The sequence below is a fragment of the Notechis scutatus genome, chromosome 3 (assembly GCF_049901735.1).
Source record: "Notechis scutatus isolate UNSWTSFEM ecotype Mainland chromosome 3, rNotScu1.2, whole genome shotgun sequence".
Lineage (NCBI taxonomy): Eukaryota > Metazoa > Chordata > Lepidosauria > Squamata > Elapidae > Notechis > Notechis scutatus.
In genome coordinates, this window is record NC_142011.1 from 170246282 (window position 1) to 170265219 (window position 18938).

Sequence of the window (18938 nt, forward strand, 5' to 3'; positions counted from 1 at the left end):
TCAAATAAATAAAAAATAAATGCAGTGAGATATGTGTGGACCTGGGCAAACTAAACAACCACTTCACAAACACATGGCACAGGAGAGCAAAGTCATCAGGAAAGGATTCAGCAGTCCATCTTCATCTGAAAGACAAGGTTAACTCTTTTGAAGGCAGCAAGGTTCACATTCTGGACAGAGAGGGCCACAGTTTAAAAGAGGACTCGAAGAGACTGTATTAATAGAGGGGGAAAGGATACAAATTAACCTATCTCCCACTTACAACACAGTCCTTTTAGCAATCCCAAGAAGGTTCCATACCTGTTTGCATTCTGATTCAGGTGACTCTGAGGCTACTGTTAAATCCCCAAGTGGCCTGAACTACTCTGAGAGTGGTAATGACCAGATGGTTGCAAAGAATATAGGTAAATCTTTCTATTCCCTACCAGTTAGAACTAAAAAAAAGCTTTTGGGATAAGAAGTAAAATGTTTTCAAAGGAAAAAACCAAGAAAGTCCAGTTGCCTTTTGAAGACAAAAAGGGTCAACCATGATCTGGATAATTGAGAATTTCCACGTGTTTGGATATGTTCATTGCCTTGAGTTATTTGTATTTGTAATAATTTATATTTGTAATATAAAATAAAGACAGGCTATAATGAAATGTAAATGATGAATTAATGGTAGAAAATCAATAGGTTAAAGTTAGGGAAGATGATGTTGTATCTTAAAGGCATTAAGGAGAGAAATAGCTATCCTTTGTGGTGCTGAAGAAGGATTTGCTACAAATTTGCTACAAATCACTCTCATAAGTTATTCTTGCTCTTACTCTTCCAGAAAACATATACAACTTTTTCAAGGTTTTATTCACACACAAAAAAAGACTTTTCCTGGACATAGACACAGAGACACAACTGGGAAAAATCTTTAAAGCAGGCATTTGAGAATAACTTTACTAATGCTAAAAAAAATAACTTATGAAGGCTCTCCAGGCTCTAGTATTTAATACTAAAACATATGATTTCTTTTTCTTCAGTATTCAAGAAAAAAAAACTAAGAGCAGTAGAATGCACACAGTAATATAATATGTAGGGATATTTTCTAGTTGTCACTTCTGCTTTATTCAGTAGATATTTTTCATCACATGACATAAAAATAAAGAAAACAATAAGAAATAAGTGCAGATAAAATATGTTTAAATATTCTTTAAAATGAACAATATTTCAATCTGTTACTATGATTTAAAAGTATTATTCTGAAAAAAATATCCAGCAATATCCACAACCCCAATCTCAAAATATTTATAGGTTAGTTTCTTATATTACTCCTGGAAATACCTTACAAACACTTTTTAATAATCTAAACATTGAGTAATCGGTCTGAAAGAAAATAATTAAACATTAAATGAAATTGTAAATGTTAATTTAAGTAAAATTAATTAATTTAATTTAATTAGTTAATTTAAGTAAAAGCAATACATTTTACAACAGCAACAGAGCTAAAAAAACTTAAATGGGCAGAAAAGGTTTTCCTAAATATGGACATTGATCCCTTCTTTACCTATTTCTCTATCTCTTTAATATTTTTCACAAATCATTATAGTGGTGACTATTTCTAGTCTTAACTTTTTAATGATAATTATCAAACGGTCATCATAACAGCTTGTTTCCTTTTAAGATCTTAAGGGAGTTGAAAAGTAAGGCTAAATGTGATCATATAAAATTAGATTTACATTTACCATGTACAGTAGATTCAGTTGGATAATAAGAAAGAAAATATTTGTTATTATTTATTATGAATAAATAGTTAAAGTAGTACACATAGCAATTAAAGAAAATACTTTTTTTCTGGAAGTAGAATTATATCAAACATAAGATTTCCAGTCCTATTTTCATTACTATTGGACACATTTCAATGCTCAGAAATGTCTACCCCACTTCAGAAAATCCTGAGAGAGATATAGGCTCATGGTAAAGCACTCTAGCTTCACATGGCATCTTCTTAAAAATTTTGGGAAGGAGTTCCTTATGCATGCTAAAATTTGAAAAAAGACATAATAAAGCTAATTTTCTAGTTAATTTTTTAAAGAAAGAAAGTCCTGCTTTGTGGATTATAATGGTTACTACTACATAATAGTTTTCAATTAAGAGCTCTGGAGAACTATCCTTTTGCCATCAAAAGTAAAAATATTACTCAGAACATTCTCAAATATACCCTCCCCCCAGTTTTATGTTATTTTGCATTATTGAAAACAACAAAATAAATGTCCTATCATAAATAAGCTACTCATAAGTAGGTCTGGGCAGTTATAAATCTGCACAATAAACATATATGGAATGTTTAAAACAGAATCTAACCTTAAAAATGGATTCAAGACTATGAGGAACCTAAAAAATGCTCAGAGTTGCAATATTATCTATGAAAAAGGATCCCTGCAGATTTTACTCTGCTAGTTGTTGCTGACCAAGGGCACTGTAAGAAAAGTTGTTGTCAATAATCATTCACTCATAGGTTTGAGCATATAGTAAGGCACAATGACATGAAAATGACAACATGTACACTGCAAATGATGCAGTAAAGAACTTGTGTCATGCTGTTTAACTAATTCAACCATTTGACTAGAGACATCCTTGATTTACAATACGTGAATTGACCTATTCATTAATACTTAGCCCACTCTATATATTAACTGCAACCAAAGTGGAGAATACTGAAACATGTTCTTAGGAGACAGATACTTCCCAATAAAAGAATTATCATTTCAACTTCCTATGCAAATGTTCTCACTTTGATGGCATTATAAACTGCTATGTAAGCCTCTGTTTGAATGATTATTGATCCCAGAATTATTATAGTTAATAAAGCACATCTTGGTGGCTTCGCATTGCCTTGGCACAGAAGTATACCTATAACTATGAATTTTAATTTCCAGGAACACAAGCTCATAATAAATTAGTAGTTTGTCCAAAAATGTACTACTTGCTGGGAAATAGCAAAACAATTAATTTCTACAGCAGAAATTCTTCTCTATGCAGTGCCAATTCACATTATTTACAAAGCCTTAAATTAATTAACTTTCTGTATTTAAGTACCAATATAAGTAGTACTGGTCAGTAATATAAAACTAAATTCTACATATAGTTCTAAGTATTAATGAATACAGATACTGGATCTTTCTTGCTCATATGAATAAGCTTCTGCATACATAAATTTAATTACTTTAAACTTTTGGTAAAGAAACATAATTAAAATCTGTAGTATACACTGTAATTTTGCTGTTTTTGTACATTTTACATTTTTTCTACATTTTCTATGAAACACTTATGAACACACATTAAAGTAGGAGAGAGGAAAGTCAATTAAGTAAAGTAAAAAGGGTATAAAATTAATCTTGCCTATGGGGAGATTGCACTAGATATCAGATGACCTGTAAAAGGAAGAATATCTGTTGTTGCAACTGGAGAATATATGGAATTTTAAAAATCCAAGTTTTACAAAAATACGAAATTTAATCCCAATTCATTTATAGTTCACATTTACTTTAAGAAGCACTAGAAAAATGCTACGTATTTGATCAATTTCAAAAAGCCTAAAAAATCATTTTTACATCTTATTCCTAATTAGGATTGTGGTTTTTAAACTATAGTGAAATATATTTCTGTGAACACACAGAGTTGTATTTATAGTGAAAGATTTACTTTCCTGAACAATACGTAACAATAATCTTCAAAGCCTGGTTTTCTGTAAAATTATACATTTGCACAGCAAATAAAAAAAACTATAGTAACAATTCTTAAATCATATATCACACTAAAATATCATTCAATTTTTTTCACAATGATTTGCCAAAGTTATTCATTGTCTTGTTTCCCTGTTACAATTCGTTCCATCAAAGCCCTCCACACATTTCCTGGTATTTTCTGATGTTTGTCTATTAAGCATTGTAGTGCATCCTTTGCCTATGAAGGGAGTGAAGATGAGAAATATAGATTATTCATTATGATTGCATTGTTCAATAATAAATTACATTTAAAAAAAATAAAAAGCCACAATGAATCCTTTTCAAATTACAGTATAACATTAACCAGTTAATCAATAATTTAATCTTGAAATTACAGAACCCACACAAATACAAAATATATAGATTTCTCATTGTGGAAATTAGTTTTCATCAGACAATTTATACTTTAGATACTACAAAATCAAATAATAAAGATGTAGATTTCAGCCACGTTCTCCTGGGCTGCTCTGATTTTGCGTTAGTTAAAAGGAAATTCTGCCCTCTGCTGAATGACAAGGCATTCTGAAACTCCAAGCTCTATTGAGCAATGAAAAATCCTTCAGGATCAAGCTATTCTTAGGACATTAATTCTGTTATTAAACCATACGTGCTTGATAAAAATCCCAAGTGATTTATGTATGAAAAGTAACTAGTTCCTTTTAGGAGACTTCATATAGTTTCATACTCTCCCACATCTTCACTGAAAAAAATGTTCATGATCAAAGACTAATCTAGCAAGAAGAATAAAATCATTATTTTCATAAAAGTGAATTAGTGCAAGTAGAGTGAGACTTCTGGTCCATTTGAAATTTTAATCTGACTGATAGACTTCAGGGACAGAATTTTTTTGTAAATGGTTCCAAACACAGTGAATTGCCTCCCAAAGGATATGCAGCTGTCCCTCCCTCTAATGGCTGTTGATTGCTGAGTTTTACTATCATATTGTTGATAGCTGATCTTTTATTTTTTGGCTCTAGAAAAATTCTTTAAGCGATGCAAATTACATCATAATGTACTTTTGCTTTTATATGAGTGAACCAGAGGTGGTATTCATCAGGTCCTGACCAGTTCTGGAGAACCTGTAGCAGAAATTTTGAGTAGTTCGGAGATCTGGTAAATACCACCTCTGACTGGCCCTGCCCCCATCTATTCTCTGCCTCCCAAGTCCCAGTTGATCAGCTGGGTCTTCTTTTGCTGCCCTGCACAGGAGAACAGAGCTGGAAAGCAGGTTAGTGGGGTGGGGAGGGCATGGGATTTTGCAGTAACCTTCCCCCAGGAGTGGGGTGGAAATGGAGATTTCACGGTATCCTTCCCCTGCCACACCCACAGAACTGGTAGTAAAAAAATTTGAATCCCACCACTGAATTGAATTGAACTGTAAAATACATTTTTATTTCTATAATTTTAATGAACTCATAAATTAATATGCTACCTTTTAAAACAAAAAAGAATTCCTAATAGTTCAAAATCAATTCATAAAAACATTTAAAAGCAGTACCTTAATATTTAAACTATAGACAATTTACCACTATGCATTTAAGAATAAGACATTTAAGAGAACTGGAGAATATGGCTGCTACATAAATAATGAATAAAAATAATTCCTTGTACTTTGGGAACTTTGCCTTGAAAACAAACCAACAGATATTGACAGAATTTCCGTAACCTTTCAGTCAGCTTAATTTTCAAACAACCCGGTGTTTTTTGTACTATTTATTTGAATCAAAATTTATGTTTTGTCATGTCAGAATATTCATGAATTGGCAGAAGCATGGTAACAAAGTCAGCCAATGAGGACTGTTAGGAAACTGAAACTAGGAGGAGCCTAAGCATGGCTCTGTATTAAGCTCTGAGCTCTGAAGCTGCTAACTAGTCTGCAACTCTGAATCAAAACTGAAATTGTTCTCTGCTGTTCTCTCCTCTGCTTGTGTATTGCCTGTAACTGCTACCACGTTGAAAGAATCTGCTGTTAGTATTGTAAGTTTACTTCATGTTGTAAGTTTACTTCATATTGTAAGTTTACTTCATCTATATAAAGAAGTTAATGAATCCTGCTGAATCAGTTATCTGGGTGTGCTTTTTGGATTTGATTTTCTGCAACAACCTCTGATATTTTTTGATTCACAATTTAAATCACAAAAAATGTTCTCTGAACATCCGTATAATATGAGCTGAAAGTATTTTGGCAATACATCCAGGAGTCTTTATTGTAATCTTGTGAGCTATTAATATTCAAAAAGGAAGATCTTACTTTTTCTGTCAGTTCTTCTGCTGTTATGTTTGGATCATATAGAATAGGATCTCCCAAATATGTCTTCAATTTAACTGGAAAGTTTCCATACAGAAGAACTGGTGGCAAACGAAAATACTCATATATCGATCTTAATAATTCTGATTAATTAAAAAAAGAGAGGTTAATAGGGTAGCAGGAACAATTATGTATTTTTACCCACTTCATTTCATTTTAAAAAATCAAAAAAGTACTAATTCAATCACAAATCTGTATAAAATTGCTTCCTAACACAAATCTGAACAGCAAGTTAGTGCCATCATCTTGACTTCTGCATTAGAGCGTTGCAGGAGGCCGCTGCAGCCAAAAATAGAACTCAGAAGCCCGTTTTCACCGGCAGAGCTCTCAGGTCAGCACAGGTGCCCAGACACGAGTGATGTCAAGCTGGCCATGCCCATCCTAGCCACGCCCACCGCAGTCCCCCAAGGCCAAACACAACCCTGATGCGGCCCTCAATGAAATCAAGTTTGACACCCCTGCTGTAGATGTATCGGTTGGCTACTAAATGGCTGCTTTTTGCTTGATCAAGAACTGTTCTTATGAGTTAAATTTGTCAATAATTTTGATTTATATCTGCTTCATTTTATATAGCAAAGGTACTTGACATAATGTTGATGCCTCATATTTTCCCCACAACAATCCTGTGATATGAGAGACTGAGCTACAATCACCTAATTGGGTTTTATGCCGAAAAGAATACTAGAACTCAGAGTGGTGCAGTTTCTAGTCAATCACCTTAACCACTATACTAAACAGGCCTTGTAATTGAGTTTGTCAATGTTTTCAGGTTTTTATTTTGTAAAACTAATCGCTCAAAGAGAAATATCAAACCTCAAAAGCAAATGATAAAAAATTCTCTATTGTCATGCAGAACAGCCAACAAATTCTACATATCCATACTTAATTGTGTGTCTGTCCTTTATGCAGATCTCAGGACAACTTTACATTGAGACAGATTGATATATTCCACAGTATTGTTGATCTGTCCTTAAAAACAGGTATGTTGCTTTCAGCTGATGCAGAAAGACAATATATAAATGAAATAACAGTTTTCTCTTGTAGAACAAGCCAAGCAACTTATTTATATATTAGAACACATTAATAAAAACCATAGCATTTTATTTAAAATCATTTCAAAATGACTCTAATCAGGGACTTCCGGTTTGCCAGGGTTCGGTGGCGGCAGGGATTCGCGATCCAGCGCGATCCCTGTCGCGCTAGCCGTCTTGGTGCCTCCAATCCCAACGGGTCTGGAGGATAAGGCTGCCACGTAGAGGCAGCTGAAGACAGGGGGGATCCGGATAGGGGTTTGGGGGTGTCGCAGACCCCTCCCCACCCAGCAAAACCCCCTTCTCTCAAGGCGGTGGAGCGGCGGTCAGTAATGGCCGCCACAAAGAAGCCGGCAACTGGATAAGAATGTGCAGGAGGAAGAAGGAGAAAGTTTGGAAAGTTTTAAAGTGAAAGTTTTTTTGGCTACCGGGACTTTAAGATATATCTAATATCCTGAAAACTACATTTTTTTTGGAATGATACATTGTTTCCAGAGGAGATTCTAAAAGCGGCGAATAGTGCTGAAAGGGAAAGTTTACTTTCCTTCCCTACGGACTTAACAAAGGGACATTGAAAAATCTGCTTTTCTAAAGAAGGTAAAATTTAAAGCTCTTTGTTATAAGTGGGAAGGGAGATGACTAAAACCTGTATAAAGATCTTGTTGGAGGAGATGCCTTGGAGATTTTGAGACTAGAAGCTAAGTGCAATAAGGCTTTAAAGTACAGACTGGGCTCTTTTTTTCTTTCTTAACTGATATTACCCCAGGAGGAGAAAGTGTAAAGGGAAGAACTTTCTGCTCTGTTTGGATGCTTGATGACTTTGGGACTTTGGGGAACTGTTTTTTAAGTTTTGAAACATCTTGGTTGTTCTAAGAAGAAGAAGAGGGGAAAAAAAGAAGAAGAAAGGTTTACAATGGCTCTATCTATTGATGAACTAAGAAAGGAATATGGAAAAACAAAGAAAGAAAGCAAGGACTCTTTGAGAGACATCTTTCACTTTTTAGAAATGGCGCTTGCTACTTATCAGCAAATACAACAACAAATGGAGGAAACAGAAGAAGAAGAAGAAGCCATCTTTAATGAATTAAAAAATCTGACTAAGAAAGAGAAGAGAAAGAGAGGAAGGAAAATAAAGGACTTAAGACCTAAAAAAACACCCAAGAAAGAGAAAAATGAGATGCAAAACCAATACAATGCTAGAAAGCAAAAGAAAAGAGAAATACAACAGAGAGGGGAAGCCAAAAAGGCGAAGGTTAGGAGAGGGGATGTGTGAAAAGACTAGGTGGGATAAGAAAGGAAGGGAAAAGGGGGGGAAAGCCATAAAGGTGTAAAACAAGATGGGAAAAAGAATTTTTTTTTTAGGGACAAAGGGTAATGTATAATTTATTAAAAAAAAGGATCTGCAAAAGTACATAAGATAGTATTGTAGTATTTGTATTAGAAATAGAAAACTAGAATTTTATAAGAACTAATAAAATATTAAAATATCAAAATGCTTAATAATGATAGACTTTATGATTTAATAAAATATTAAAGGGAATGTTTAAAATATAGAGTTTATTGGCTATTGTGTTAATGTTACTACAAATGTATTATTGTAGCATTTGTTTTTGAAGTAGACAATTGGAATATTACAAGATTTAATAAATCAAATATTACAATGTTTAAGATTTAATGATAGATCTTAACATTTAATATTATTGAGAAGGTGTAAAATGCTTAAGATTTAATGACAGAGCTTAATTTGTTATTCCCTTAATGTTATCACAACTTTTTTTTTATTCTCTCTTTTTTTTAATGTCTTCAGTTTAAAATGTACTATTTAAAATGTACTAAAAAAGTAGAATGGTAATTATGTACTTAATTATTTTATAGATTTATTATTCTCTCTTTTTTTTTTTTTTCTTAAAATTTAATAGGTAGATTGTACTAAGCAGAATCAGATTGGGAACTAGGTATTATCTTAAATGTTAATCTAAGGGATAGAAAGGCATCATACTTCGATCAGTGATTCCAGGAGAAATCTTTTTTTTATATATTAAAGAGAATGAGATAAATGGACAATTGGAAAAGAATGGACAAAAGATACAAGGATAATGATTTAAAGTAAGACAAAATAAATAAAATAGAATTAAGAAGAGTGAAAAGCAGGGAGAAGTTATATAGAAGATATAGAATGGTTAATAAGATAAGTAATGGTATATAAGATGAGCATGAATTTAATTGAAGTCCATACAAAGAGAGGTATTCTGGGGCCAAGCCACTTTCTAAAAAGAAGCTTTATGTTTTTTGTGTTTTGTGTGTTTATGTTTGATTAAGAATTAATAAAACCTTGGAGGAATGTTAGTCGAGAATATTTGTAAACAAGTCAGATGAAAATATTAATATGACGGTTATAAAATAGACGAATATAGAAAAGAAATGTAATTGAATAAAAGTAAAGAGAAATAATGACTAAAGAGACTAAAGAGAAATAATTTTTGCTAAAAGATATTTATCTGTTTATAAGGAAATGGGATAAATTAGAATTATGCTGTATAAAATAATCTTTTGTCTGCCTTGTAAAAATTTACAATGGAAAGAGGTTTTATGTTTGTAATGTTTAATGATGTTTTGTTTGTCTTTAAAACTAATAAAATTTGTTTCAAAAAAAAATGACTCTAATCAGGGTGAACAAAATGTAATTATAATTGATAATACAATACAATCCAAATAAAGTTGCATACTTATTTGTCCTCCAACTATTCGAATATTTTCCCGAATATTTCGTGTGAACATAGGAATGATGGGCTGAAAGATTAATGGAGATATCTTTTAATAATTTATTTCTCATAATCAACTGATTTTTTTTACTAAATCACAAAGTTATATACTTGGATCAAAAAGCAAATAAAATCGGTTAAGTTAAAAATGAAGAGAAAGAAGTATAGGGAAATATTTCTTAGTCACATTTCCATCTAGTAGTTGATCTAAGAAACTAAAGTATCCTTTTCTTTTTCTGCAAGCATTCAGTGGGTGAATTTGTAACTTACAGGGAATTTGTTAGTCATTCTGAATCCAACCTTCTCACTACAAAGTTAGATAAGTCTCCTATTATTGCAACTTTAGTCTTCAATTTATAGGGATTATAGGTCTGCATTCTGAGAATATTTGAGCTAGAATGTTAAGCAAATTAATTTTTTGCACTGCTCTATATACCTGCAATTTTATGTATGAAGTTCTCCATATTTCAGAAAAGCAACCTTTTCCTGCAAGCAATTAACAAAATAGAAAATTATCTAAGATCTTGTCAAATGTTCCTCTTTCATCAAAGTCGTTATGGAGAAATCTGAGATGCTGGTAATAATCATTTTATCTGCATTAAGAATGGGAAAGGCATTTTTCAAAATCTATTAGCACAAGCAAAGCATTCGTGCTTGAAAGCATTCATTCAGCTGCTCAGACAACTTGAAGAATTTCTTAGGTTGTCTACAAATGTAGGTGAAGCAATACTTTAAGTGGCAATACCCTCAAAACAAAGCAGCTGTGCATATACATCTGGGAAGGTTCCTGAAAACCCACAGAAGCTTCTGAGGGCTGTATCTGCTTCAGTGCTTTAAAAAACAGGGAGTTTGCTGATGCCAACTGGCATTCCAATGTGATGCCAACTGGCATTCCAATGTGAAGACTGCATTTGAAACAGTGATGCACTTGTCCCTACAAAAGCATCATACCAACCAAAGGAAATATAAGATAAGCCCCAGAAAGAGTATATTAGAATTTGATTCATAAGATTTGGGAGTACCAGTATTTGAATTGTTCAATGTAAGCTGCTAATTAGCATTAACCTAGTGTTAAGTAAAAATTACCACATTACATAATGCCATAGTATTTATATAAATATTATGGGAAATTTGTATTGAGAAATCTGAACAGATACATTCTCACCTTGCCCTTTTTAATGCATAAATAGTAATGACTTTTTTAAAAATGTATATACAGTTATAGAAGGATTACATCAGCTGTTTTTATATGGCAAGAAAAGCCAAACAGAGGAGCAGACTAGAAAACAGCTCCTTTCCCATGCATTGCCCAATGCCAAAACCACTTTTCTCCTAACTTTTTTTCTGAAAAGTTGAAGAAATTTGAAAAAATGAATTATTTTTAATTGATTTTTTAAAAATAATATATTAAGTTGGGGGTGTTAAACTCATGGCCCCAGGGCTGGATGTGTCACAAGCTGGCTCCAACCTCACCTGGTTTAGCAAAGGGGAAAAAAGTCCCGATACGTCACGTGACACTGCCGTGACAATGTGAGTTTGACATCCCTGTATTAAGTGATTAAAATGTAAATTAAATTGGTTTACATAAGGAAGCATACCAAATCAATACAGAAACTAACATGCTCAAGGAACACATTTCATTAGTTTCTAGAAATATGTGGAATTATTTTTTTTTAAATCGGAGTAAGTAGAACCTGATACCTCAGATTCTGTAAAGCAAAGAGACACTGTAAATAAACTCTATAGATACAGTCTACTTGTGTGTCTCTTTCTCTTCCCTCCCCTCAACAGCCGATATAGTGATGTATAAAGTAAAAAATACATTATTTTTTAAAAAACTACACGGTTTTTAACATTAATATTCCCCTTTCCATGCTTCTAAGCCTGTCATACATAAACACCTCTAATCATATATTCTAGTTATTCCCACAAAATACTTACCACTTTTGCTTCAACGGCCACTTGAGCAAATCCTTTACGATTTTTCCACATAATAGTATAATTTTCGTCACTGAACAGTGCTTCCCGTACTCCCCCTGGTGAAATTACCACCAGTCCTCCATTTTCTAATATTTTTTTACATTCTTCCTTAGTTCCATGCAGAACATGGAACACATTAATTAATAACTGTATACCTGAAATTCATAAGAATCTGTTGTAAGACTAATATTGATATAAAATTATGATCTCTCCATAGATACTATATTTTATCAGAAAAATATAGAATAAATAGTTACAAAGGTGTAAATTATGAGAAAGACAAAAAGGATTAGGTTTTCATCAATCCATATCTAATCAAAATACTTTCAAATCAAGAATCAGTGATAAGAATTATAAATTTATAATTTTTATAATGAAAATTTATCCTGATAAGAAATCTACCAATTAACATCCAATAATAAGATATTGTTATATAGTTTATGCAGTGTATATTTTCTTCTATAAAGTCTACATCATATTGATTATTTAAAAAGCACTTTCTCTCTGTTTGCTATAATAGAAGTGAATATTTTATAATCAGTATTTAGAAGTGAAATCGGCCTGTAATTGTTTATATATCTGGGATCTGTATCCTCCTTCGGGATCAGCGAAATCAGTGCCCCCCTCCATGAGTCCGGCATCCTGGCTGCTAGTAAAACGTCATTAAAAACTTCCACCATAAGTGGTCCGATTTGATCTGCTATTGCTTTGTACAGCTCCCCTGGGATCCCGTCTGGGCCCGGGGTTTTATTATTTTTCTGGCTCTCTATTGCTGATTTCAATTCCGATTCAGTAATGTCTTTATTTAATAGTTCAGCCATTTCTTCCCCAATTGCCTTATCCTTTACTTCATCTAGATAATTCCTTATTCTATCTTCACTGACATCCTCTCTTTTGTATAAATCTTCAAAGTATTTATGAATGATTTCTTTTTCTGTTCTATTTCCTGGTATGTATCTCCTTTGCTATCTATTAACTGGTATATCAATCTCTTCTCTTTCTTTTTTTCAATTTATAAGATAGCCATCTTCCTGGCTTGTTGGCATGTTCAAAATAGATTTGTCTGGTTAAGTTCAAATTCATAGTCATTTTCTCTTGATCAATTAAATTCAGTTTGTGTTTGGCTATACTTATCTGATTTTGCAGTTTGGATTCTTTTGGGTTATTTTGTAGAAGGGTTTCTAGCTCCTTAATTCTTTGTTGTAATTTGTTTTGTTGGGAATATTTTTCCTTGTTTCTCTTGGCATTATAAGAGATTGTTGTGCCTCTTATAACCGCCTTCATCGTATCCCAGACATTTTGTTTCGTGGTTTCTCCATTATCATTTTCTTTAATAAAAAAATTCAATTCCTCCTTTAATTTATTAATGTATTCTTTCTCTCTTATTAATTGAGTGTTTAAGGATTGCTAAACTTGTATATACATGAAGATCAAAACGGATTCCTTCCAACTAGGCAAATAAAGAATAATCTAAGAATAGTATTAGACGTACTAGAATTTTATGAAGCCCACCCAGAGAGACAAGTAGCACTCATGTTCCTAGATGCAGAAAAAGCTTTCGATAATTTGAATTGGCAATTTTTAATTCAAAAAATTTATAATTTGAATCTGGGTACCAAATTTGAAAATATTATAACAACTATATATGATACACAACAAGCTAATATAATAGTGAATGGGGAATGCACCCACCCAATAAAGATAGAAAAAGGAGTGAGACAGGGGTGCCCACTCTCTCCCCTGCTCTTCATATTAGCATTAGAGACATTATTAACACGAATTAGACGGAATTCAGATATAAAGGGATTAACAGTTAAGAAAGAGGAATATAAATTGCAAGCGTTTGCGGACTACATGATTTTCTTCCTTGAAGAACCAAAAGACAGGGGACCAAAATTGATGAGTGAATTAGAGAAATTTGGAGCAGTAGCGGGACTTAAAATAAACAAAAAAAAAAACCAAATTAATGACCAAAAACCTAACAGAAAAACAGAAAATAGAACTAGAAGAAATAATGCATATACAAGTGACAAAGAAAGTGAAATACTTAGGAATTTGGCTAACCCCACACTGTAAGACACTTAAAGAAAACAATTATGATAAACTGATACACCAGGTAAAGAAAGATTTAGAATCGTGGGGGAAACTTCAAATTTCACTACCAGGCCGAATTGCTACTATTAAAATGAACATTCTCCCTAAATTCTTGTACCTATTCCAAACGATCCCAATTAAATTACATAAAAAGTTTTTTGAAGAAAAAAAATAAAAAGCACTTTCTCTCAACTATCACTACCCAGAAACAATTTAACTACAAGGTAGCTACAAAAGGCTTCATGATAAGAAATTTGAAATCCAAAGGCAATATAATGGTATACCTAAGTTTCATGGGAATCCATTTTTCTTTTAAATAGAGGGCAACGGTATAAGACTTCGGGATAGGAAATTAAATCTTAAGCCAAAATACTTTATTAATTAGTAACTGAAATGATTTATTTAAAATAAGAAAATAATTTACCGTATTTTTCAGTATGTAAGATGCATTTCCCCTCCCCCAAAAGTGACTGGAAACAACTATGCATCTTATACAGCAAATGTTGCCAAAGCACTGCCCACCCACCAGTTTACACGCTTAGGGCCTCTGACACCCAGCAATTTGCCTCCTTGCAGCAAACAGCAAACATCCTGGTCAGCTTTAGCACAGCCTGATTTAGCACAAGCAGCTGATTATTGGTTGGATCTGCCTCCCTACGATCAACTGTTTCAGGCTGCAGGGATCGCCATTGCCTATTGCCACCTCTGCACTCCCCATTTTCTGCCTCCACACCCTGTTTTTGGCTCTATCCGATCCTGCCACCTGGAACAGGCCGAAAATGGCATACGGAGGCCAAAAACAGAATGCGGAGGCCGAAAATGAGGTGCAGAGAGGTGGCAATAGGCGATAGCGATCACTGCAGCCTGAAACAGCTGATCATCGGAAGGCAGTTCCATCCGACAATCAGCTGCTTGTGCTAAATCAGGCTGTGCTGAAGCTGACCAGGATGTTTGCTGCAAGGAGGCAAATTTCTGGGAGGCAGATTTTTTTCCCCCTTGTTTTCCTCCCCAAAAACTAGGTACATCTTATACTTCGAAGCATCTTATAGTCCGAAAAGTACAGTAGTTTACTGCTATCTTTCAGTATATAACACAACCTAAATATGAAGTAAAGCTTATCCATACAGTACATTATTTGAGATGTATAATTTTTCTTAATTGCTCAGGACAAATACCTGGAATTGAAAACACAAAATGATCAGCAACTATATGGAGGATTCTTTTTTTCTTGATTAAAATAGTGGCTACCAAGTAGAAAAAGTCTATGGGAGTTGCTCCATGATAAAAGATAATTAGTGCTGGCCCATTTGGTAGTTTTTCAAGACCGTGCACCTCATAACCTGTTATGGACAAAAACATTCAAGGTTAGCATTTCATACCAAGTTAATTTAACAAAATATTATTGAGATATTAAAATTATGAAACTGCTGGGTAACTATAAATACATTACAATATAAATAAATATAAATCAACTATAAATACATTACAATGCATGGCAGTTATTCGTTACATTACAACCCCACTTCAGTTGAACATCTTTGTATTAATGTTCAGTGATTCATTCATGCCAATCAGATATGTTGGCATGTTCACTCATGCCAAACAGATATATGGTTTTCTTGTTTTGAAGAATTATCATCACAATGAATTTGGGCTAGCTGATGAAAAATAATTGATTCTGGATTTACATGGTTTACAAAGATACCAAAATCATAAATTAACTTAAATTGAATTTGTTAGCTTCTTGTATAGCAAGTAATCCAGTTTCACAAAATCTTGGTCATTTTGTGATAAATGATATATTTTAAAAACATTTTCAAAATTATTCCTATTCTATATAGGAAGTAAATATAGCATGACAGAAAAAATGTAATGGCTTTCCTCTTAGCAAACAAGACCAAAAGAGGGAATCCAAATGGTGAATCTCTTAGAACTATATTATTATTGGTTTGCTGCATAGTCAGTGAGTTGTTACGTGGCAGGTGCCTGACTGCTCGAATTCTAAAGTCCTAGAGTAATTTATTTTCTTCATTTACTATGATTTTATCTTTTTAATGGTCCCACCCGTTCTTAGTTGCAGGCAAATGATATTTCTTGCCCTTCAGATTGATAATTTGGTTCACAACTGTCATGCACAAGAATGGTGGGATACTTACCATTCCATATTCTTGCGTGAGCATACCACATAGTTGCTAACATTTGTCTTGCACCATCCCAGAAATCATTCAAATAACCTTCTTTTATGTCTGTCTTTCTTTTGTAAATATGAACAATGATAGCAGAAATATAAAGGAGAAGGAGAATAACTGCTGGAAGCAGAAAACCTAACAGTAGTGGCATAAATAGCCATGTGAGATAGATGAGGTAACTCAGATATTCTCCCAAGCGTTCCACTCCAGTCCATTCTTCTAATATATAAAGTATGCATGATAAATAGGATATGGATATCTGTTCTGTACCACAGGATTCATTTTGGTGTATCATGTTCTGTTTAAAAAAGGAAATAAAACAAAGCATTTAAAAGTCTAGACTATCCTATATTTGTCCTTGAATTGTTACTTTGACTTATAATTATTAATTCAAATCATTAGAGAGAAAAATGAAAGAATGCTAATCTACACATCTCCTAAGAAATGAGTACAATTAAACTTAATAAAGCTTAATTCCAAACAAATGATTATAGAATGGCAGAATATACCACATTGTATATAATAAATAAACATAAACTATAGTCATGTTTACCATGATTATATGGCCAAGTGTACCATACATAAGAAAAACATATTTTGAGATTTTGACATACTTGCTTAGCTTGAAATTCTTGATTCTAACTTCAAGTACTACTAAATAGCAATACGGGTTTTGTAACAAATATTATGCAAAGCTTTGGTGTGATCCCTTATTTTAATATTGTACTCACACATCACTCTTCACTGTATCAAAAGGAAATCACTTCAAGCAATGAAACTTCTAATATCCAAGAAGATATAAAAAGTCAAACCCACATCCCTACAAATGTAAGAACATACTCTTATTTTTAAATATGCTTTTTATACACAATAGTCCAATTAATGCAAGGCCAAACTATTGAACACTCGAAAGGAGACTGAATTGGTGATAATGTTCTTGAAACGACCTATCTCTGCTTGCCAATTTCTCTATCTATAAAAGTTTGAAAAGGTTGCTTCCTTACAACAGAACCACAAAGAATCCTGTGGCACCTTAAAAATTTCCAAATTATTACCACATAATTTTTTCTGGGCTATTAGTGGCAACATCAGTCAAGAAACTGATTATGTATACACAATAAATTTGTTCATGATTGGCAGGTTTTGGACAGGGGCAGCCACTTGTCAGAAATTATTTTGGGAACTTTTGTACTGAGCAAGTCAAGATCTGTTCTGATTGATACATGCATTAAATAATCTAGGTCCATTGGGAATTAAGAGAGCACCAACGTGCCTACCGTCCCTGTCCTACTGTTCATTTTTATTTTTCTTATATGTATCCATTTCATGTATTCATAACTATGTTTATACTTATACCTGTTATCTTATAATCACTTGACAAATAAAATAAATAAATAAAAATAAATAAAGTATTCTTTGATGGTTTTCCTCCACCTGGGATTAATGGCTGGTCATGCTTACTGGGAAGAATTAATGTTGCAACTCATCAGGAGGGTAACAGACAGGGAAAACTGCCTGTTGGGTATGCTTAATTTCAAGAAAGGTGATCAGATGCAGCTTCTCCTCAGCTCTTCCAAAATCTGTGACCGGTATTGTTTCTTCTCCAGATTCACTTGTCCTATAAAGGAGTAGATTCACATTTTAATACTAAAGCCGGGGTGAGCTGAGAAAAGAAGAAGTGCCTTCATTTGTTTTTCCTTTGATCCTACCAAAATCCTAAGAAAAGTAAGGCCTGCAAAGTTTTGAATATGACCGTTTCTTCACACCGGCATCCGGAGGATTACTCTCCAAGCGGCAGGGGAAGAACACCCTCGGGACTCTCGCCTTTATAACGAATTTTCCTGGGAGCCTTCAAGAAGCAGAGCCGCCTCCCGTCAGGTTGTATCGGTAGGATTTTCTTCCGACCGGGGAGAGGTTAGCCACAGAGAAGAGCTTCAGGACAGACGGACAGGGAAAGGTCCGGAGCTCCGCGGGAATCAAGAGGGTGGGAAAAAGTCTTTGGCCACAGAGCCGCCGCCGGTCAACCGAAAACAACCCAATGCCAGTGCTGTGCCCCTCAGCGGCCGGCATTCACTAACCCGGATCAATTCAACCAGGAAAACCGGCCCGCCCGACACCTTCGCTCTCTTTCAAAGACAGCAAACGCTTCGCCGGCCGAAAGACCCGAGCTTTCCTTCTGCTTTTTCTCCCCACCCTCAGAAGGGCGGTATTGGGAGTGCGCGCTTCGAATGGGCACCGAGGCTCCTATGAAGCAAGGCAGCCCAACCAGCCTCCTACCCTACCGTGCTTCCCAGATGGGGGCATGCAAGCACGCGCCTCGGAGGGCTCGCCATAAGTAGGTGCGTTGTAAAGATCCGCTGTCTTTCTACAAAGGGTGGGAAAGGCGGCCGGCGTGAAACCACCCTTAAGTGGGACCGAATTAAATGAACGAGTTACCCCGATATCTCCCCTTTGCCCACAAGCCCCAAACAGCATACCAGTTTACCCCACTCCAGTTGTATCCTTCTACAAAGTTGTTGGCGCCGCCCCGTTGGTCCACAGATGAAAGCGTGTTGTACGAATTGGCCAATCAGTGTACACAAATTGTGGTTTAATGAATTAAGTACGTTGCCTGGTCTGTAATTAACCTACGTGGGCACAAGACTCTGAATTAGGAGGCAAGAGACCTCTTTCAGTGAATACCAAAAAAAAAAAAAAAAAAATCAGATCGGAGCCTGTTACTTATGGTAGTCTATCGTCTTGTCACTCTACTAATTTCTGGCTCTATCAAGTCCCGAGGACCCCGGACGCTACCGAAAAGACAGCGCATGCTCGTT

The 18938-nt window shown here is 34.2% G+C and overlaps 1 protein-coding gene and 1 long non-coding RNA gene across 12 annotated transcripts in view; one reads left to right on the forward strand and one right to left on the reverse strand.

Annotated features, from left to right (window-relative positions):
- Nucleotides 1-18938, forward strand: part of LOC148131471 (uncharacterized) — a 43987-nt gene that overhangs the window by 2290 nt on the left and 22759 nt on the right. Inside the window, exon 2 of the long non-coding RNA XR_015748904.1 lies at nucleotides 6976-7046. This is a non-coding gene — a long non-coding RNA (uncharacterized LOC148131471). The remainder of the gene's footprint in view (nucleotides 1-6975; nucleotides 7047-18938) is intronic.
- Nucleotides 1075-18829, reverse strand: LOC113413854 (DGAT1/2-independent enzyme synthesizing storage lipids-like). 11 transcript variants are annotated; one of them, XM_087961750.1, is made up of 9 exons: nucleotides 18600-18651; nucleotides 17584-17740; nucleotides 16854-16942; nucleotides 16090-16420; nucleotides 15109-15273; nucleotides 11801-11994; nucleotides 9824-9887; nucleotides 6010-6149; nucleotides 1075-3936 (listed from the first exon to the last, which is right to left on the reverse strand). In XM_087961750.1, exons 4-9 carry the CDS (start codon nucleotides 16415-16417, stop codon nucleotides 3829-3831), a joined length of 999 nt encoding a protein of 332 aa, XP_087817876.1. In that variant the 5' UTR covers nucleotides 16418-16420; nucleotides 16854-16942; nucleotides 17584-17740; nucleotides 18600-18651; the 3' UTR covers nucleotides 1075-3828. The 11 variants fall into 11 exon arrangements, with proteins under 11 accessions (XP_087817876.1, XP_087817873.1, XP_087817875.1 ...); XM_087961747.1 differs by having other exon boundaries at nucleotides 18559-18651; XM_087961749.1 differs by having other exon boundaries at nucleotides 18201-18651.